The sequence below is a fragment of the Oryx dammah genome, unplaced genomic scaffold (assembly GCF_014754425.2).
Source record: "Oryx dammah isolate SB20612 unplaced genomic scaffold, SCBI_Odam_1.1 HiC_scaffold_11077, whole genome shotgun sequence".
In the NCBI taxonomy this organism is placed as follows: Eukaryota; Metazoa; Chordata; class Mammalia; order Artiodactyla; family Bovidae; genus Oryx; species Oryx dammah.
Window position 1 is genome coordinate 521,882 of NW_024080471.1, and position 22,400 is coordinate 544,281.

Consider the following 22,400-nt stretch of genomic DNA (forward strand, 5'->3'; position numbering starts at 1 on the left):
AAACATTTATGTACTAAGGTTAAAGTGGGAACATGGCATGTGGATGAACTTGGCAAGGAAAGTTCACAGAGCTTGTAAGGCTTGAGCAGTGAGGGCTGAGTAGGAGTTGAAGATAGAAAAAGCATTCCAGGTTGGAGCAGGGTGGGGTGAGGTTGGGTGGGATGGGGTGGGGAAGGTGAGAACAGGAACAAAGGCTCCCTCATACACTGGGGTGAGACTGCAGTCCTCCTCAAGATGCCCTTAGGCAGTGTAGAGCTCTGGAGATTTTTCAGTATGGAAAAGCCAAGAATTTTTCATGAGGTTATTTCATAAGTTTTGTGAAAAGGAAGGAGGTCAGGAAAGTCTGGAGGCCAGTGGAGCAAGCCAGATGGCATCTGGTGTGGTTTGGGACTGCCGGAGGCAGAAGAAATGCCAGGAGGCACGTAGCTGTGTCCCTTTTGAGCCAACAACAATCTACCAGTCTTGGTGTCAGATGGTTCCTCAAGGGCTGTGAACACTTAGGTTGCTAAGGTCTTGTTAGTTGAGGTGACACAGAGCAGTGGATGAAAAAGGAGTGTTACCTCTGGTTCTAAGCATTTAAGCTCGCATGACATGACAACATTGGAGTCATTACCTGGTGGACATCTGAGGAATTGACACTGGTTTGGGTGAGAGTGGTGAAGATTGTTCCTTTCTTTAGTTTCCTGTGCTAATCTTCAAATAATTCTAGAATATTGCTTCTTCTGCTTCAGCAGACAGTTGGATCTGATGTGGTTTTATTTCCTCTCTTCAGGTGTGACGAAGACACAGTCTCTCTGCATGAAGATCAGACTGATTGCTCCAGTCTCAGGTAGGACCCACCATTGCCTGGTTCTTAATTATGAAGAACAGAAACAATCTGGTCTGGTGTCTTAACTCTCTTTGAATTCTAATGATTTGTTCTCATGTCCTATTTCTTCTAAAAGATTATCAGCTCTTGAAGGAAGTTTTGTTCACTTTTGGATACCGCCTTAGCACTCAGGACAGTATCTTTTCTATGGAGAATGCTCAGTAAATGCCTATTGAATTAAACATTGATTCATGCATTTAAATATTCCCATTATAGACTTTAAGGAAGAGGTTCTAGAATTATTCACTAAACATGGCAGTCTTGGTCATCCGGGGGTTCATGGTATGATGGCAAAATCTTAACGTTAACCATTTCTCTTCCAAGTTTGCTGTGTTCAAGCACTTTTACATACATTTTATTATTTAATCTTAATAGCCAAAAGGAAGCTGTTGTTTCCTTCCTCATCCAAGGTGGAAAAACCGAGACTCAGAGGAATTATATCTCATTCAGTATAACACGGCTGTGATGAGGCAGAATTTGGACTCTGGTATATGTGACACAAAAGTCCACTTGTTGGATAAGGAACATTTGTTGAAGGCCTTTGTTTCATACTTTTTTGTGTGTATCAGAAACCAGTGGAGACAGATACGGGATGTAGAAATACAAATCAGTCTCTGCTCCCAGGGGTTCAGTGCACTGGAGGAGATAGACAAGAATATAGGTGATGATGCTACAGGGCATTAGGTGCTATTTTACGACAGGGAAACAGAAGACTCACTTAGAAGGACCAAATAGCCCAGTGAGGTTTCTGGGATGGATTCCTGAAGAAAATTACATGTGGCACGTGACTCCTTTTTTTTTTTTTGGTGGAATATAAGGCCAAAAACGATGATGCTACCAAGCAAAGGAAACAAATTACTGGCTAGCCAACAGACAGCAGAGAGAATTCAAGTTGAAGCAAGCAGTTCAGGATGGCAGGAACCCTGAGAGCTGAGGAGGCTAGGAGTGGTAAGAAATAAAGTTACAGAGATAAACAAAGACCTGATTACAAAAGTTTTAAGTACCCTGCAAAGGAGTTTGGAATTTATCCTGGAGGCATTGGAAAGACTAAAAATAGCCTTCAGTTTTTTCTCTGCAAACAGCTATTCACCTAAGGCCCCATGTGAGAGTAACAATAGCCCCCATTTATTGGATTGTGGTCTGGAGCCAACTTTCTTTGGTAGGCATTTCACAGAGACTGTACTACCTGTACTACTGTGCTAGAGATGCATAGTATCTTATGGATGGATGCGGGACGCAGAGGTGAGGCGGTGCGGCTCAGGATGCATTTCTAACATGGGAGGATCTTTTGGACTCTTGTTCCTTTTAGAACACCATGTTCATTCTCAGTTATGGCTGATTGCAATAAGAAGTGACATAAATTACATTACCTGTACTCTGTTTTGGGAATTCTGAGGAACCAGTAATAGGTTGGAAATGTATTCGTAAAGATGACTTTTGTATTTATGTTTTACATTTGTATAATAAGAGAAAGTGCTTCCCCCTGACCCCCACCTTCCTTGTTCTTCAAGTCAAGAATGACATTTACATCTTTTGGGTGCCTTGAAAATATGACATAAAAACAAAATTCAGGTTTTATTTTTAGGAAGCAGTCTATCAAAACAGTCATTTTAAATTTGAAAAGTCACTTTTTCTTATTCTTGAGTGTTCTAGAATTCTCCTTGAATGAGGAACATTTTAGTTCAGCTCAGTCATGTCCAACTCTTTGCAACCCCATGGATTGCAGCATGCCAGGCTTCCCTGTGCATCACCAACTCCTGGAGCTTGCTCAAACTCATGTCCATCCAGTGGGTGATGCCATCCAACCATATCATCCTCTGTCACCACCTTCTCCTCCTGCCTTCAATCTTTTCCAGCATCAGGGTCTTTTCCAGTGAGTCAGTTCTTTGCATCAGGTAGCCAAAGTATTGGAGTTTCAGCTTTACCATCAGTCCTTCTAATGAATATTCAGGGCTGATTTCCTTTAGAATGGACTGGTTGGATCTCCTTGCAGTCCAAGGGACTCTCAAGAGTCTTCTTCAACACCACAGTTCAAAAGCATCAATTCTTCTGCACTCAGCTTTCTTTATAGTCCAACTCTTACATCCATACATGACTAAGGAAAAACCATAGTTTTGACTAGACAGACCTTTGCTAGCAAAGTAATGGCTCTGCTTTTTAATATGCTGTCTAGGTTGGTCATAGCTTTTCTTCCAGGGAGCAAGCTTCTTTTAATTTCAAGGTTGCAGTCACCATCTGCATTGATTTTGGAGCCCAGAAAAATAAAATCTGCCCCCGTTTCTACTGTTTCCCCATCTATTTGCCATGAAGTGATGGGACCAGATGTCATGATCTTAGTTTTCTCAATGTTGAGTTTTAAGCCAACTTTTTCATTCTCCTCTTTCACTTTCCTCAAGAGACTCTTTAGTTCTTCTTCACTTTCTGCCATAAGGGTGGTGTCATCTGCATATCTGAGGTTATTGATATTTCTCCTGGTGATCTTGATTCCAGCTTGTGCTTCCTCCAGCCCAGCATTTCTCATGATGTACTCTGCATATAAGTTAAATAAGAAGTGTGACAATATACAGCCTTGATGTGCTCCTTTCCCAATTTGGAACCAGTTTGTTGTTCCATATACAATTCTAACTGTTGCTTCTTGACTTGCATGCTGATTTCTCAGGAGGCAGGTCAGGTGGTCTGGTATTCCCATCTCTTTAAGAAACATTTAGGTTATGGTAAAAGCTGCTCTTCCTTTTTTTGTTGCTCATCCAAGAACATAGAGTATACGGATGAGTAGTATTTGTCTCTAGGGAGAGACAGGTATTTCAAATGAACTAGAGACATTTATTTCAAACTCATATTTTGATACTGGTTTCCAAACCTATTAGTGACTTAGAATTTTTTGTTAAATTGTAAATGATCTTAAGGGAAAATAGTAACCAGTGTTACTGGCAGGAGTTGCAAGGAGTCTGACACAACTGAGCAACTGAACTGAACTAACATGAAGAATTATTTCACCTGTTGGATTTTCCTTTACCAGATACTAAGTTTGTCCTGAGGCTTAAGTTTAACTCTTTCACCTAATTTTATTTCCACATCTTGCCCAACTGCATGCACCCTGGCCATGCTCCAGACCTCCCACCCTCATGTTTTCTTTGCTTTTCTCCCAGAGACTAGCTGGACAGCTCATTCTGCTGGTAGCATTTTAATTAATCTTTTATTTGTAAAAAGACATCCTGAGCAGAGGGCATAGAAATCTTTCATTTGCTGGTCTTTTCTCTTGGCTCAACATATTCTTGAGCCATGAGGAAGCACTTCCATGAGGAAGTGTTTCCTAGCTGACCTTGCCAAAATCTCTTTTTATGGCTGTTTCTGGTCAGTGAACAAGAGGGAAAACACCCCCAGGGGGGAGTGGCCAGTCCTACAGAATCACATGACCTATACCGAATGGCTGCCAGTGGGTTCAGGACAGTGATATTGATCATATAAAGCAGGAGTCCCCAAAACCTCTGGGCCACAGACTGGGTCCCTGGCCTGTTTAGGAACCCAGGCCACACAGCAGGAGGTGAGTGAACAAGTGTGAAGCTTCATCTGCTGCTCAGTGCCCTAGCTCTCCATTGCTCACAGTACTGCGTGAGCCATCCCTGACCTTGTCCATGGAAAAATGGTTGTCCACGAAATTGGTCCCTGGTGACAAAAAGATTGGGGACCGCTGATGTAAGGGGAATGCTTCCTTTGGCTATGGTAGTTGCTGAATTCTAAAATACATCTAGATTTAAGAGGGACCAATGACTTAAGAGTGTTATTACATCACTGTGTTTGAGGAAATTGAAATGGTTGGATGATGTATTGAATTTGATTGATGGGTGAACATGAACAGTGCTCTCCTAGAACTGAGTATGTGCAGGTAATGCCAGCCCAGTCAGTCTTCTCCAGCCATTCCACACCAACAGGACCAAGACACTGGGATCTTTGGCTTTCCATTGAAAGTGTTGTTTAAATAGGTGGCTTGGTTGGGTGAAATTTGGCCCTTGTCTTATATTCTATTGAGGTTGTATGTATCTTATTAAAGTAGCTTCTAGTTAAACGTTTCTGTAATTTATCTTTCATGAACTAATTAATCAGGCAGCATCAGGCCTTAGTTGTGGCATGTGGGATCTTCAGCTGCAGCACACAGACTCTCTAGTTGTGCTGTGTGGGCCCCCATCGCCTGGGCTCAGTAGTTGCAGCTCAGAGCTTAGTTGCTCTGCCACATATGGGATGCTAGTTCTCTGACGAGAAATCAGACCTGTGTCCCCTCCCTGCAAGGTAGACTCTCAACCACTGGACCACCAGGGAAGCCCCTCTAGTTAAACTTTTAAAGTTTAACTGAAAGTTCTAAGGAGATGATTGAAGACTTGCCAGTGAGGAGCAAACATCAACACCTTGAGCCAAGGACTCATGTATGAGAGACTGAGAGTCGGAGTGAATTAGCCCTTCAGTTTGGCACCTTATTTAATCAGAGAGGTTTAGAGTCTTAATCTATAAAGTTGGGATGATCATAGCTAACCGGGATATCTCACATTATTATTGTGAAAGAAAAATATGATATATGTGAAACCATATTGAAATGAAAAAAGGGAAGCAAATACGATAGCATGTACAAAGCTACAGCTATGGAAAATGTACCCACTAGCAAAGACTGGAAGGGAATGTGGCATGTTCCAGAAAGTGAAGTTCAGTCTCTCTGAAACAGTCTACACTAAAAAGTTTGCTGAGCGAATGAACAGCAGAGGGTATCGCCAGCCTCTTTTCCAGGGCGGGTTATTAGACTCTTCGGTGCTTTCTAAACCCGAGTCTTTCCCATTCTAGAGATGAAGACAATAGAGGAAGTTACCCCGACGCCAGGCCTCCGCTAGAGGAGCCCGCACCGCTGCCCAGTGAGCTGCCGCGAGTACAGCAGCCCCCGCGGCTGGACGCGCTGCGCCCCACCATGGGCAACTTCAAGTCGCGGAAGCCCAAGTCCATCTTCAAGGCGGAGAACGGGAGGAGCCACGGAGAAACTCAGGTAGCAGCCTCCACCTCCTCGGGCACCTTTGCCTGGCCGGGTGTGTCTCTGGCGAGAGCACGGTTCTGGTGAAGGTCTGAGGCGTTCTTTTGTAGGCAGTGATTAGCTTGACTTGCCACTGGGCACCGGCGAACTGGGACGCATGCATGCTCCCCTTCCGTGGGTATTAATAGCGCTCTGTGCTGGGCAGTCTGCTCATTAAAGCGACCTTTCAAACTTCTACTCTTAAATGCTGGACTTTGACATTGATTGAGAGGAGCTGCTGCAGTCTTTGCCAGGGAGAGTGGAGAAGGATCTCCAGTGATCTTCACATACCCAGGACAGGAAACAGTGGCCCCAAACTTGGAGACTCTTCTCAGCAGATCAAAAGTCCCAGGGTTATCTAGAGCCATTCTTCTTAGGCTGCAGTTTAGTGGCTTTGGAAAAAAACTCAAGCAATGTATGTGCCTGTTTTAATGTGTGTGGAGAATCTGGTTCTTTGAGGTCAGCAAATATTTACATGTATGAATGAAGCATCTGTCCAACTTGACTCAAGTAATTCATTTAATCTACATATTTGTTTATTTAGTTCATTTTTCTAGTTGTAGAGGGAGGTAGCAAAAAATATGATTTTTAAAACTCTTAAAACCCCTTAAATAACTTATTCTCTCTTATAAAAAGAGATGAATATAACTCATTTTAATCTTACTGGGAGGTTAATGGGCCCAGCCTTAAGATTGTTCTTGTGATGCACCTAACGCAGTTTTGGAGACGTAAGTGCTTCATTAATGTGACCTTTTTTTAAAAAAAAACACTAAAAAAGCTATTGACATTGAATATGATATGGGCGGCTCTCAGTGTAATAAGTTAATTATATAATAACTTGAAGTCCAGTCCTACCTAGCAAATAGGCACCAGGTGATCTCTGTTAGAACAACTTTGGTGGGGCAGTTTCTTTGATCTTGTAATTTTCTTATTGGCCTGGTGATTTTTCTCTCTCTTCTTTTTTGGCATAGTGACCTCTTATTTAGTCAATTTTGCAGTGAGATGATATGCCCTCTGCATTGATGAAACTGTTGTGATTTTCTGAATTTGAGTTGGGTTGTAGGGCAAGGTTAAGTGTGAAATACCACTGGAGTTATGGTGAACTTGAGACTCTGCCTACTGCTGAGCACTTGTTTGTTTAGGAGTGTGGTGCTGTGGAGGACACAGGTGCTCAAAGGGCTGCCAGCCAAGTCTGGTTCTGGGTAACCTCCAACCTTGAATCTCCTACTAAGGATCACCTTCAACACTGTGGGCTTTGAGTAACCAGCCATCTCTCCTTGAATACCCTCTTTCTTGTCATCCTATAGTCTGGCCTGGTAGAAATTACCCAGTCGTCATTTGTAATAAGGTGCTAATGGCACAAGTCATTCCAAGTTTGTTGCTCATGCACAGGAAGATTCTAGGAGAAAGAGAAACTTGTGTAGTCTTCTCTGATAATACAGCATTGGAATCCTGGGCTGCAGGTAAAATTTCCAATTCATTCCTAAGATCTCTGTGTACACAATGAGATTTTTTTCCCCCCTAATAACTAAGAGAACTTCAGTAATATAATTTTAGGTCTTCCATATTTTAGAGTAACTTGAAACAGATTTCATTCTTCCCATTTATTTGGAGAGATACATTTAACATTGGTTGAGTACTGAGCAAGAACTGAGCATCAATAAATAATATTATTAATAAAATCAGCTAACACCTATTTAAGCATTTACTGTGTTCCAGGCATGTACCATGTTTACGACAATCCCATGAAATGGTTATTATTATCTTTTTGTACAAATGGAAAAACAAAAGTTTAGAGGGATTACATAACCTCTTGAGTCAGATTTGGAAGAACTTGAGTGGAAACTCTTTTTCATAAAAGCACAATGTTTCTAACAAGAGATACCCAGAACTTCCAAGTATGAGTCTAGCAATTTACTTACCCCCCTTTTATATAAAACCTGTTATTTCACTCTGAATTTTTTTCCCTTTGGTGATATATTATACTCCTAAGCAATAATTAGTTATTGAGAAAGGATTACTTTGGAGAGATTTGTGTCAGTGTGTTTTTCCTCTCGGCCTGAAAGCTTTGTGATGTTGGTCACATAAGCTAGACAAACACTGTTTGAGTGAGTGTTAGGTCCACTAGGACTTAGGCTCCTTGAGGTCAGTGAGTCAGTCTGTCTTGTCTATCTTTGGCACTCACTCAGTATTATTCAGTGAATGACTCACAGTTGTTTGCGCACACGCACGTGCGCACACGCACACACGTAGGGCTTCCCAGGTGGCGCTAATGGTAAAGAACCCACCTGCCAATGCAAGAGACATAAGAGATGGGCGTCAGTCCCTGGGTTGGGAAGATCCCCTGGAGGAGGGCACAGCAACCCACTCCAGTATTCTTGCCTGGGGAATCCCATGGACAGAGGAGCCTGGCGGGCTATAGTCCATAGGGTTGCAAAGAGCCAGACATGACTAAAGCAACTTAGCATGCACACACAACACACATATTTCGTGTACATAATTACATAAATAATTTTTTGTAAAATGGTATTACATATATATTTTTCTATAAAATAACATTATATCTTTATTCAGTCATAAAAAGTCATATTTCAAAAGAGGATATAATCATGTCTCTTACACAGATATGAAATAGAGATGTATCAAAAATTTTATTTAAATCATGAATTAATGAGGAAATCAATGAGATATTTACAACCACTTAAAAACAAAATGCAAAGTATCGCACATTTATAGTCTGACAAGGATTGCTGAGATAAATTTATTGATGCACACAGAATTGGCAAAACTTGCAATATCTATAGGGTGATAATCAACTGCTTTTCTGTGATCACAATTACAGTTTCTATGGAGATAAATTATTTGCATTGCCATTGGTTTCTACAAGCTAATTTTTGTCTTTATAACCTTGTAAAATAGCCTAGATATAGGCAAAAAAAAAAAAAAAAGCAGAGATTATCCAGATGGATGAGCTGGCCAGAATATCTGCTAAATTTCAAAGTCTTTTATAATTTTTCCTTATATCCTCTCCCTCCTTCCCTCTCTCCTTCTTCCTTGTGATCATAATAATATCAAAGAAAGATTAACCTTGATCATAAGGTAAGCCTAGTCTCATTAGGTATGGCTTTATTATTTACTGATGTGTAGCAAAAGTGTTATTTTACCACATAGGTTTTCTAGTTGGTAAAGAATCCGCCTGCAATGCAGGAGACCCTGGTTCGATTCCTGGGTCGGGAAGATCCCCTGGAGAAGGAATAGGCTATCCACTCCAGTACTCTTGGGTTTTCCTTGTGGCTCAGCTGGTAAAGAATCTGCCTGCAATGCAGGAGACCTGGGTTCGATTCCTGGGTTGGAAAGATCCCCTGGAGAAGGAAAAGGCTACCCACTCCAGGGGTTACAAAAACTCAGACACAACTGAGTGACTTGCACTTTTGCTTTCACTCTCACTTAGGTTTTCTTACTTACTTTGCAAAATCTAGAGACATAGTTTTGAATAATTACAAAATTAACTTCTCTTTGGAGGTTTTTATAAGGAATCTCAGATTGGACTTTTAATGCCTCTATTATTTGCGTTCCTAAGGCAAGAAGATCAAGTTCAACAAATTCTTTCCACCTTATTTCATCTGCAGTACTTACGCATTTGTGTAAGTTCTTCTATTATTGAAGCCCCCAAAGTAACTAGGTTACTGGGCTGCCAGGAAATAATGGTCCTTAACCACCTATAAGGCTGGATCCTGTAAACTAGATAGCAGGGCAGTTATCCTAAGAGCCCTTTGTAGGTATTGACTCCGTAATAAAGCCACTTCAGTTCCTACCTGATCCAAGGAGCATCATTCTCAATATGATATTCTAGGCAAGATGTTAAAGGTAGTAGATTTCTCCAATTATATTCTGGTAAAAAGGAAGACATTATTATTGAATATATAAGATAACCCTTTTGCCATTGAAAGTTAAGGGCATTTGGTATGAGTTTCTGAACTGTGGGAGTCAGTAAGACTCAAATATCATTTTAAAATATTTCAGCTTATATAAAAATGGTTTTTAAATGTAGATTTTAGTATTATTCAGGTATAAGGAAGCCTATAGAACAGACCATGACTGCCATTTGGAAAGGTTCCTATTCGTAGTTCTTAAGGAGACAGGCATGCCATGTCATGCCAAGCCATGTAGGAAAGCACCAAAATTGGTCAAGAGGAAGACGGTGCAAGGGGACACCTTGGGCAGGAGACTTTATTATTGTTTTTATTGGAAAAACAAGGCAGGGCAGAGTAAGCAATCTTGAAACTGGCTGTTTTGAATGATTTCAGTGGACTCCGAGGATAGGAATTCTTTCTAGTGGTCTGGTACCAGGCCCTGGGATACTTAGGACAGAGGAATATTACTTCTTGGAACATGTGAAGCAGATAGAAGAAGTAGTTGAGAGTATGAACTCTGGATGGTCAGTTTGAATATGAAAGGCATGCTCCAGGGCAACTCACTTGTTATGCTTGCTCTACCTAAGAATTGGTGAGCCCTGGGAGAGAAAGTCTTTCCCCAGTCACTGTGGCCCGAAATGCCAGAGCATTAAGAATACAGAAAATAATCGAAAACAGTTCATACAGTTCAGTTCAGTTCAGTCACACAGTCGTGTCCAACTCTTTGCAACCCCATGGACTGCAGCACGCCAGGCTTCCCTGTCTGTCACCAACTCCCAGAACTTGCTCAAACTCATGTCCATCGAGTCGGTAATGCCATCCAACCATCTCTACCTCTGTTGTCCCATTATCCTCCTGCCTTCAATCTTTCCCAGCATCAGAGTCTTTTCCAATAAGTCACCTCTTCACATCAGGTTGCCAAAGTATTGGAGTTTCAGTTTCAGCATCAGTCCTTCCAATGAATATTCAGGACTGATTTCCTTTAGGATTGACTGGTTGGAATTCCTTGCAGTCCAAGAGACTCCCAAGAATCTTCTCTAACACCACAGTTCAAAACATCAATTCTTCAGCACTAGGCTTTTTTTATGGTCCAACTCTCACATCCGTACATGACGACTGGAAAAACTGTAGCTTTGACTATATAGACCTCTGTTGGCAAACTAATGTCTCTGCTTTTTAATATGCTGTTTAGGTTGGTCATAGCTTTGCTTCCAAGGAGCAAACTTCTTTTAATTTCATGGCTGCAGTCACCATCTGCAGTGATTTTGGAGCCCCCCAAAATTAAAAAAAAAATAAATTCTCTCACTGTTTTCATTGTTTCTCCATCGATTTTCCATGAAGTGATGGGACCAGATGACATGATCTTAGTTTTCTGAATATTGAGTTTTAAGCCAACTTTTTGACTCTCCTCTTTCACTTTCCTCAAGAGGCTCTTTAGTTCTTCGCTTCCTGCTGTTAAGTGTGGTGTCATCTGCATGACTGAGGTTATTGATATTTTTCCCAGCAATCTTAATTCCATCTTGTGCTTCATCCAGTCCAGCATTTCTTATCAACAGAAAATTGAATTAAAGATTTACTGAGCATGGCCCCGCCCATCAGAACAAGACCCAGTGTCCCCATCAGGAAGCTTCCATAAGCTTCATATCCTTATCTGTCAGAGGAGGGCAGACACAATGAAAACCACAATCACAGAAAACTAATCAAACTGATCACATGGAGCACAGCCTTGTCTAACTCAATGAAACTATGAGCCATGCTGAGTAGGGTCACCCAAGATCAACTGGTCATGGTGGAGAGTTCTGACAAAACATGGTCCATTGGAGAAGGGAATGGCAAACCACTTCAGTATTCTTGCCTTGAGAACCCCATGAACAGAATGAAAAGGCAAAAGGATAGGACACTGAAAGATGAACTCCCCAGGTTGGTAGGTGCCCAGTATGCTACTGGAGAAGAGTAGAGAAATAACTCCAGAAAGAATGAGGAGATGGAGCCAAAGTAAAAAAAGCACTCAGTTGTGGATGTGACTGGTGATGGAAGTAAAGTCTGATGCTGTACACAACAATATTGCATAGGGACCTGGAATGTTATGTCCACGAATCAAGGTAAACTGGAAGTGGTCAAACAGGCAATGTCAAGAGTGAACATCAATATTTTAGGAATCAGCGAACTAAAATGGACTGGAATGGATGAACTTAATTCAGAAGACCATTATATTTACTACTGTGGGCAAGAATCCCTTAGAAGAAATGGAGTAACCATCATAGTCAACAAAAGAGTCCGAAATGCAGTACTTGGATGCAATCTCAAAAATGACAGAATGGTCTCTGGTTCCAAGGCAAACCATTCAATATCACAGTAATGCAGATCCATTCCCCAACCCATAATGCTGAAAAAGCTGAAGTTGAACAGTTCTATGAAGACCTACAAGACCTTTTAGAACTAACACCCCCAAAAGACATCCTTTTCATCGTAGGGGACTGGAATGCAAAAGTAGGAAGTCAAGAAATACCTGGAGTAACAGGGAAGTTTGGCCTTGGAGTACCAAATTGAAGCAAGGCAAAGGCTAACAGAGTATTGCCAGGAGAACACACTGGTGATAGCAAACACTCTCTTCCAGCAGCACAAGAGACTGCTCTACACATGGACATGACCAGATGGTCAATACCAAAATCAGATTGATTATATTCTTTGCAGCCAAAGATGGAGACATTCTATACAATCAGCAAAACAAGACCGGGAGCTGACTCTGGCTAGGATCATGAACTCCTTATTGCCAAATTCAGACTTAAATTGAAGAAAGTAGGGAAAACCACTAGACCATTCAGGTATGACCTAAATCAAATCTGTTAAGATTATACAGTGGAAGTGGCAAATAGATTTAAGGGATTAGATCAAATAGACAGAGTGCCTGACAACTATGGACGGAGGTTCGTGACATTGTACAGGAGGCAGTGATCAAGACCATCTGCAAGGAAAAGAAATGCAAAATTGCAAAATGGTTGTCTGAGGAGGCCTTACAAATAGCTGAGAAAAGAAAAGTGAAGGGCAAAGGAGAAAAGGAAAGAATATACCCATCGGAATGCAGAGTTCCAAGAATAGCAAGGAGAGATAAGAAAGCCTTTCTCAGTGATTAATGCAAAGAAACAGAGGAAAACAATAAAATGAGAAAGACTAGAGATATGTTCAAGAAGATTAGAGATACCAAGGGAACATTTCATGCAAAGATAGCACAATAAAATTCATACAAGAATCTTCTAAATTGTTTCAGAAAAAAAGTAGTTGAAGCATAAAGAGAAGGGACTTTCTTATAGATCCAGAAGATAGACCATTTAAACAATAATATTTCAGGGGACTTCCCTAGCAGACCAGTGGTTAAAACTCTGTGTTTCCAATGCAGGTGTCACAGGTATGATCTCTGGTCGGGGAACTAAGATCCCACATCCCTACAAGTGTGGCCAAATAAATAAATAGCCTATTCCCAAACTCCTTAAAACAATGGCAACAACAATAACAACAGTAAAGCAATATTCTAAAATTTCACTTTTCATTCCATTTAGTATGGACTCTAATTCTTGTTCCACTTGATCCTGGGTTAGCACTAGCATGAAATTGTCTGCTTCTGGACTAAAATTCTGTAAGTCTTGACTCTGCCCACTGGTGTCATTAAACGCTTATATCCAAGAGTCTGTTCTTTGAAATGTCAATTATTTAAAATATCTGGGCGGTTACCATGGGACTCTTGAGAGTATTCTTTGCTGAAGACACAAACCCTGGCCTGAACCTGATAATAGAACTTTCAGGCAAGTATCTGAGGAAAACAAATATCTGTAGATGATAGAAACTGAAAGTGATTTTGGTTAATTTAGTGCTAGTAATTTTCAAATGTGAAAAGTCTGATGACAGTTCATAATAAGTGTGATGCATAATGTGACATGGAAAGCAAGGTAATAAAATCATTCCCCTTAAGTTAGAATGTTTCAAAAGATAATAAATAAAGCTATTTAAAAAAAAAGAAGTCAGAGTTTACTTCTGGTTTTACAAAAATGGAGGAATAGAATACTTACTTTGAAATATAGTATAATAATCCTATTAGAAGATGTCAAGAATATCAAGTAAAAAATTCATTAAGTCTGGTGTGGCTGTTAGACATTTGCATTATCATTAAACTCCACAGACAAGTCTGTTGTACATCCCTGATTGAAAACCACTGGCCATGATGTTGCTGAATTAAAGAAATATGGCTGTAGTCAAGTCTATGTTTTAAATAATAGTCACAATTATCACTGATAATATTGAGTATTGCTATCTAATATCATCAGGTGAAGCTCCACAGGATTGGAGCAAATATACAAGAGTTTGATAGAGCTATGCATTTCATAAGAGTTTTGATCAAAGGGTAAATGACCCATCAACTGCATTCAGAATCCACTGTGGTAGAGAGAGTAGTTCTGTTCGTAAAGCTGGCATTTATTTGGGGAATTTGAGCTTATGCTACAAATCCTGCTTGATGCTTGTTGACATCAAAGCACAGTTCTAAGTGGTCTGTTATGAGAGCATAATTCCCCAAAAGTACCTGTGAAGAACTGTTGGATACAACTTTCGTAACTTAGAAGCAACCCTCTTTGAAGCTGAAGGTTTAGTTATTGCCGTTATGGGTTCTCTTGTCATAATGTTTGTATTCAGGACCCCAAAGTGGATCTTAAGTCTGATTCTAATTATGTTGGGAATGAGGGTATGGGCAGAGGAGAAAAGGTCAGATAACCATTGAAAATTTTGCTCACTGTTACATTTCTGATCAACCTCAAAGTCGGAATCAGAAATTCCACTTATAGAGGGTCAATTTCAGTCTTACTTAGAGAACTCTCCTTTAACTTATGGAGTATCAGAATCTGACGTTTTGTGTGTATGTCTGAATGTGACTCCAGTTTGGCATTCATGATGAATGATTTAAAAGAGAAGGGCTTTTAGGTGTATTTGCTGATCCAGCAAAAGTCAGGAACCAGGAAGGCAATTCAAGAATGTCCTCAAATAAATTAAGATATTTAGTATCTCAGCATAATAAAAGTCATTATGACAAAGCCACAGTCAACAGAATACTAAACGGTAAAAAAAGATGAAAGCTTTCCCACTGAATTATGGAACAAAACAAAGATGTTCACTCTCACCACTTCTATTCAGTATAGTTGTGGAAGTAATAGTCACAGCAATCAGACAAGAAAAAGAAATAAAATTATCCAAGTTGGAAGGGAAGAGGTAAAATTATCATTATATGCAAATACATGATACTCTGTATACGCATGCATGTTCAGTCACTAAGTCAGGTCCGACTCTTTGCAGCCCCATGGACTGTAGCCCACCAGGCTTCTCTGTCCCTGGGAATTCCCAGGCAAGAATACTAGAGTGGGTTGCCATTTCCTTCTCTAGGGGATCTTCCCAACCCAGGTTTTGAACCCATGTCTTCTGCGTTGGCAGGCAGGTTCTTTACCACTGAGTCATCAGGGAAGCCCAGTATTCTGTATAAAATACCCTAAAATTGCCACACAAATACTATTAGAATGGATAAATGAACTCAGCAAGACAGCAGGATACAAGATTCACATACCCAAATCTGTTACATTTCTTTACACTAACAATGAAATATGTGAAAGTAAAAAAAAAAGTCATTTAAAATCACATTAAAAATACTTTGGAATAAATCTAACCAAGGAGGTGAAAGACTTAGACACTGAAAACTATAAAACATTCATACAGAAAATCAAAGATGGAAATGGAAAGGTGGAAAGATATCCCATGCTCTTGGATTAGAAAAATTAATAGTGTTAAAATGGACTTACTCTCCAAAGCAGTTGACAAATTTAAAGTGATTCCTATCAAACTGAGTGACATTTTTCACAGAATGAGAACAAATAATCCTAAAGATTTTATGGAACCATAGAAGACCCGGGATTGCCAAAGCAATCCTGAGAAAAAAGAACAAAGCTAGAGTCATAACTCTTCCAGGCTTAAGACAGTACTGCAAAGCTACAGTTATCGAGTGAAGTGAAAGTTGCTCAGTCATGTCCAACTCTTGGTGCCCCCCTGGGACTATACAGTCCATGGAACTCTCCAGGCCAGAATACTAGAGTGGATAACTATTCCCTTCTCCAGGGTATCTTCCCAATCCAGGGATCGAACTCAGGTCTCCTGCATTGCAGGTGGATTCTTTACCAGCTGAGCCACTAGGGAAGCCCAAGAGTACCGGAGTGGGTAGCCTATCCCTTCTCCAGCAGATCTTCCCTACCCAGGAATCAAACCGAGGTCTCCTGCATTACAGGCAGATTCTTTACCAGCTGAGCTACCAGGGAATCCCCCAACACTAAACAAAATGGGTCAGTATTGGCACAAAACCAGACATATGGATAAGAATAGAGAGCCCATAAATAAACCCACTCACCTACGGTTAATTGATCTTTGACAAAGGAGGCAAGAATATACAATAGAGAAAAGACTGTTTGGCAAGTGGTGTTGGGAAAGCTAGACAGCTGCCTGTGAATCAGTGAAGTTGGAACACTCCCTCACACCATATACGAAAATAAACTCAAACCGATTTAAAGGCTTAAATATAGGACATGACACCATTAAACTCCTAGAAGGGAACATAGGCAAAATATGTTTTGATGTAAATTGTAGCAGTGTTTTCTTAGATCAGTCTCCCAAGACAATAGAAATAAAAGGAAAAATAAATGGGACCTAATCAAACTTAAAAGCTTTTGCACAACAAAGGAAACCATAAAACAGAGAGACAGCCTATGGACTGGGAGAAAATATTGAAAATGATGCGACTGATGAAGGATTAATTTTGAAAATATATAAACTACTCATGCAACTCAGTGTCAAAAAACAACTCAATCAAAAACCCTAACCCTAACCCTAATTGAGACTGGGCAGAAGACCTAAATAGACATTTCTCCAGAGAAGTCATACAGATAGCCAATAGGCTGATGAAAAGATGCTCAACATTGCTCGTCATTGGAGAATGCCTGTCTTTCTTAGAGGGCTTTGTGAAAGAATGGCTTGAGAAAGACCATTTGATGACATGTCTCCTGAAGGGTCAAGTTTTACTGATGCTGATATTAGAGTTTATTGATACGGTAAACTTGAAGTTAAAACAGAACTTAAGAGTCTGTGCTAAGCAGAAACTCTTCATCAGAGTAGAATCAAGTTAACAGTTTGCTATCCTGTGGAATGTCATATTAAATAGCAATCACCCTTTCTAGGAAGGAGAACTAATTGAAGGCAATGCAGTATATATATTGTAATATTTTGTGAAAAACTACACAAAAAGTGACAAGTGGGTGAAGGTGGTCAAAGTCAAATTTGACTTTGATACAAATTTCTAGATATAAGTCCAGGGAATGTCATGTATAGCAAGGTGACTAGTTAATAGTACTGTGTGGTAGATTTGAAGGTTGCTAAGAGCACAGTTCTTAAAAATTCTCATCACAAGAGAAAAAAGATTGGTAGCTATGTGTGGTGATGAATGTTAACCAGACTTATTTTGGTTATCATTTTGCAAAATACACATATCTCAATTCATTGTTATAATGTTATATCAGTTATATTTCAGTAAAAAGTATGTGTGCCTCATCTCATGATTAACAATGAACTCTGGAGGTTTCTTTTATCTCTTTCCTGTAGAATATTTCGGTAATTCTTTATCCTGGTAAACTTTGAAATTGACTATGCAATGACCCCTTTCCCCGCCAGCACACATACTTTCTACTTTTTGTGTGATCAGCCATCTAGATCAGTCTTTCCTGTTTTTAGTACAATTTGTATCATTTTCTACAACCATTTGTCTCATATTAATTTTTCATATTCACACTTTCCTGATTACCCAGGAAAAAATGTAGAAACCTACTGTTTAATTAAGAATCAAATCCTTATTTGTTGACATTCCTCTACTTATTAAATTAACATATCCTAATTAGGAGTTTAGAATCAACATATGCATACTATATATAAAATAGAAAATCAGCAAAGACATACTTTATAGCATAGGGAACTCAACTCAGTATTCTGTAATAACCTAAATGGAAAAAGAATCTGCGAAAGAACAGATCTCTGTGTTTGTATATATATATATGTGTGTGTGTGTGTGTGTGTGTGTGTGTGTGTATGTATATGTATATATATAAAACTGAATCACTTTGCTGTACACCTGAAACTAACACAACGTTGTAAATCAACTATACTCCAGGAAAAAGTAAAAATTAGGAAATTCTTTGGTGGTACAGTGGTTAGGACTCAGTGTTTTCACTCCCAGGGCCTGGGTTCAGTCCCTGGTTGGGGAACTAAGATCCCTCAAACCACATGAAACCATGCAGCATTGTGGAAAAGAAAAACAGGCAAACAAAAACAAGTAAATGCATTTTATCATTATTCCAAAACAATAAAATGAGCTTATCCTGGTTTTTAAAAGACAATAGATTTTATATGTTGCAATGCGTTGTGAGAAATTAAAATCGATTCTGTATTTCTGTAGTACTAATCACTAGTAGCCTGATTTGGGGATGATTAGATTTGACTAACAGAACCAACTTGTATTGGACCTCAGAAGGGTGCAAAGGGCATTTAGAGTTGGCACTGGTAGATCAGGTCTAACTATCTTGACTTCCTTCCAGCTGGCTCCAGACTATGCACAATCCTTCTGTCCTCCCTCTCTGATAGCTATTATAGCAGAAGACAAAAAGTAGGAGGCTATAGTTTTCTGCAGTGAGCTGTGTGCTGTGATCATGCTGCTAATCCACTTCCTTGGGGAAATGAGCTGTTGGGTCTGGTACACATCAATATTAGGTTTCTTCCACTTATCTCTAGTTGATGTGTTATTAGGCTAGAAAAGGATCCAGATCTGATTGTGAAAACTACATTTTTATCTTTCTGTAGAAATGAACTTCCCCCTCCCCCCCGCCACACACACACACACACAAAAAGATTTTAAGGCAGAATAGCTTAACTTTGAAGTATTTATTACATTTCTGTTTTGGGAGAGTATAGCCCTTATTCTTTCTGTGTTAGACTCTGAATTAACAGAAAGACAATAGTTAATTCTGAGTCTTTTTTTTTAACCTGAAAAAGAAGGAAAGTTCTATTTCCAATTATAAATCTACTTTATGTACGTTGTTCTTAATATATTACTGAACCACTGAGCTAGTGCAAATGATAAAAGCAAGAAAACCTGTACAACTGATTGACTTTGAAATTGAGAGCCCTGAAAAGCTAAAATGAATTTTGGTAGAATTTCACTTATTTTTCAGTAAAAGGAAGACTTTTAAGTTCTGAGCATGCCTTAGAAGGCTTGCTTTTTGCACTGTCAAAAGTGTGAATTCACTATGATTCTAACAATTGGTCTTAGTTAGATAATTGTTTTAACACGTTAGTTTGCGATGCATTATTTCTCTTGACTGGTTTTGCAGCTCCAGTGTAAAGGTTTTACTTCAGTTCCTGTTGAGGTATGGATTTGGGGGAAGACTTGTTACTGGTCTGGATGAAATATGGTCCTCTGGAATTTTTTTTCTGGGTTCCCCATCACTTCTCCAAGAATAAAATGATTGAGATTCATGGGGGATACAGTGTAGAGAAATTCAGGGTCCTTGAAAGTGAGGTCATTTGAGTCAGTGTTTGGATTTACTTGTTTCTCATGGTGTATCTGATTCTGATACTCTTCTTGAAATAGCAACCAACCTGTTATTAGTAATTAAGCTGATGAAGAAAGATATTTTTAGGAAGGAATCCGGATGTCTGTAATATAAACTTTATTCCTTTTTTCCAAATAAGGAAATATAATTCAGCTTAATACTAACATGAAGGAATCTTAAAATTAAGTAATGTGCCTTGTTTGCCTGGATACTGAATCTCAGAAGTTAACAAAATTGTCACTAAGAGGGAGTTTGTGTTCATATAACTGTTTTGAGACAATGGGGCATTTGAAATGTTAGCATTGTAGTGCCCAAGGCCACATTATTCTAATTGATATTCCACCTATGATGGAAGTTACAGAGCTTAAATGGGCCTCCCTGATAGCTCAGTTGGTAAAGAATCCACCTGCAATGCAGGAGACCCCAGTTTGATTCCTGGGTCGGGAAGATCCCCTGGAGAAGGGATAGGCTACCCACTCCAGTATTCTTGGGCTTCCCTTGTGGCTCAGCTGGTGAAGAATCCACCTGCAATGTGGGAGACCTGGGTTCAATCCCTGGGTTGGGAAGATCCCCTGGAGAAGGAAAAGGCTACCCACTCCAGTATTCTGGCCTGGAAAATTCCATGGACAGTATAGTCCATTATCTAATTGACATTCCACCTATGATGGAAGTTACAGAAGAATTTCCCTTAAAAAAACATGAACAAGATGGTACTGATGGTATTGATTCTTCTGAATATAGCAATGGGGGATGGCAAGGACTGGTCTCTACTTACATGCTGGCTATACTGTTTAGCAGATATACAGGTGGCTGCTATATAGGATGGTTCTGAAGTTTGTTTATCTTCTTCTGCATCCCTTGCATAGATAAATAAATTCTGGTTTAAAGAATCTCTAATTTCCCTATGTAGTTCCAAAGATGGTCTCTGACATTATACATGTAGCCCTATATTTTCAGCCCATAGTCAAGGCCTGTCAACAGATAGAAAGGAGAGTAAAGCATCCATAGGACACCCTCCATGGGGTTCCAAGACGTGCTCCCTCTACTGTGGAGAATTTTCCTTTACTAACTTTCAGAGCTAAATAATTGAATGGCAGTATAGTGAGATAGTAGAAAGCCTGGTCTGTAGTTCCTAATGGATATGGGTTCAAATGCCTTCTCAGTCATTTACTTTCTGTTTGACTTTAAACATCTACTTACTAGGTCATTTGTTTATTTTTCCATCAATAAAGCAGAGACAATAATTTGTAGTTATCATAAGAGTTTGTTGAGAAATAAAAGTAATAAAGATTTAACCTTAACTGTTCAGCAAGTTTTAGGGCTCTAAAGAGAATTTTTCTTGGACTCGTTTGGCTGAATATATACTAAAACTTCAATAATTGCACATCTCCTGAGTTAAGCTAGGCTGGGCTCTGCTGCAATACCAAATAATCCCAAACCTTAGAAGTTTAAACCAACAGAAGTGCATCTCTTATACATGTTTTATATCCATCATTAGTTACCAGGAAGTGTGTTCATGGAGGTCGATTAAGGACTTTAAACAAACAGTGACAATCTTGAATGTGCTGGTTTTGAATTAGAGAGAGAAGAGAGCTCTAGAGCATATTGAACCAATGATTAGGAGATTTAGGCCTGAAGCCACACACAATATTCTCTACTAATTGGCCAGAGCTGGTCATATATCCCCCTATAACCACACTTTATAGCATAGGACAAGGCAGTCTAATCTGGCAGTGTGTCCCCAGGGGAAGAATGAAATCCTGGCCAGCAGCACTAATGACTTCCATATCTCTTTTCCAAGTAGCATATAACCTACAGCAAGAAGAAGTTAATTGGTCTTTTTCTCCTCCAGTTCTTCAAAATACTGGTGTATTAATATTCTTCATGTCAAGGACTAGAAGAAGAAAGAGAGTGTTAATTAGGCTAACTCACCAAAAGAGATACATGGCATTATATTATTGTTTCTTACAGGAACTGAAGTTTTATATAAGCATCTCTTCCTTTAAATATGTATGTATGTATTTATTTGGCTGTGCTGAGTCTTCATTGCTGCACAGGCTTTCTCTAGTTGTGGTCAGCGGGGGCTACTCTTGGTTGTGGAGCATGGGCCTCTCATTGTGATGGCCTCTCTTGTTACTGAGCTCAGGCTCTAGGTGCATGGGTTCCAGTGGTTGCAGCATGCAGGCTCAGTAGTTGCAGCACAGGGGCTCCTTACTTGTGGCTCGCAGGCCCTAGAACATGCAGGTTTCAGTAGCTGCAACACATGGGCTCAGTAGTTGCAGTTAACCAGCTCTAGAGCGCAGGCTCAGCAGCTGCGGCACATGGGCCCACTTGCTCTGTGGCATATGGAATCCTCCTAGACCAGGGATTGAACCCGCATCCCCCTGCGTTGGCTGGCAGACTCCCATCCACTGCATCACCAAGGAAGTCCCACATACCTTCCTTTAAACAGCTGCTTCATTCTTATCTGGAAAAAAGAAGTAGGTTTAGTTATTGTTTTTTCCTCTATTTGCCAAATTAAATTTCAGAGATCATCAGATATATTTTATCTAGGAATAATTGTGGTTTTAGTTTTGCCAGAAGATTGTAGTGGCTTTGGGTGATACTAGCTAAACCTATGGTACTGTGATGAAGAGGCATTTTAAAATATAATCCCGAAATAATCCTTCATATAGAAAGTGGATTTGACAATTGGAATATTGTCAGCTGCGGACGCTGGGTTTCTGCATGCTCACAGATATGCAAATTTACATCCTCTTGTACTTGGTGATATTTACCCAAGAGCAGGGTGTTCTTTAGGCAAAGAAAACAGCTTAGTGAGGACTTAGACAGCCTGCTTTGGAGCTTGGAAGGGAAACTGTTTGGGAAGTCTGGAGAGCAGAAACATAATG

General features: G+C 39.9%; 1 protein-coding gene across 6 annotated transcripts in view; it reads left to right on the forward strand.

Annotated features, from left to right (window-relative positions):
• Positions 1–22,400, forward strand: part of LOC120860446 (protein FAM13C) — a 135,889-nt gene that overhangs the window by 8,499 nt on the left and 104,990 nt on the right. For all 6 annotated transcript variants that reach the window (XM_040236246.1, XM_040236245.1, XM_040236247.1 and 3 more), the window contains 2 exons: positions 773–829; positions 5,699–5,894. In XM_040236246.1, the coding sequence (XP_040092180.1) occupies positions 5,820–5,894 (75 nt within the window). In that variant the 5' untranslated portion in view covers positions 773–829; positions 5,699–5,819. The remainder of the gene's footprint in view (positions 1–772; positions 830–5,698; positions 5,895–22,400) is intronic.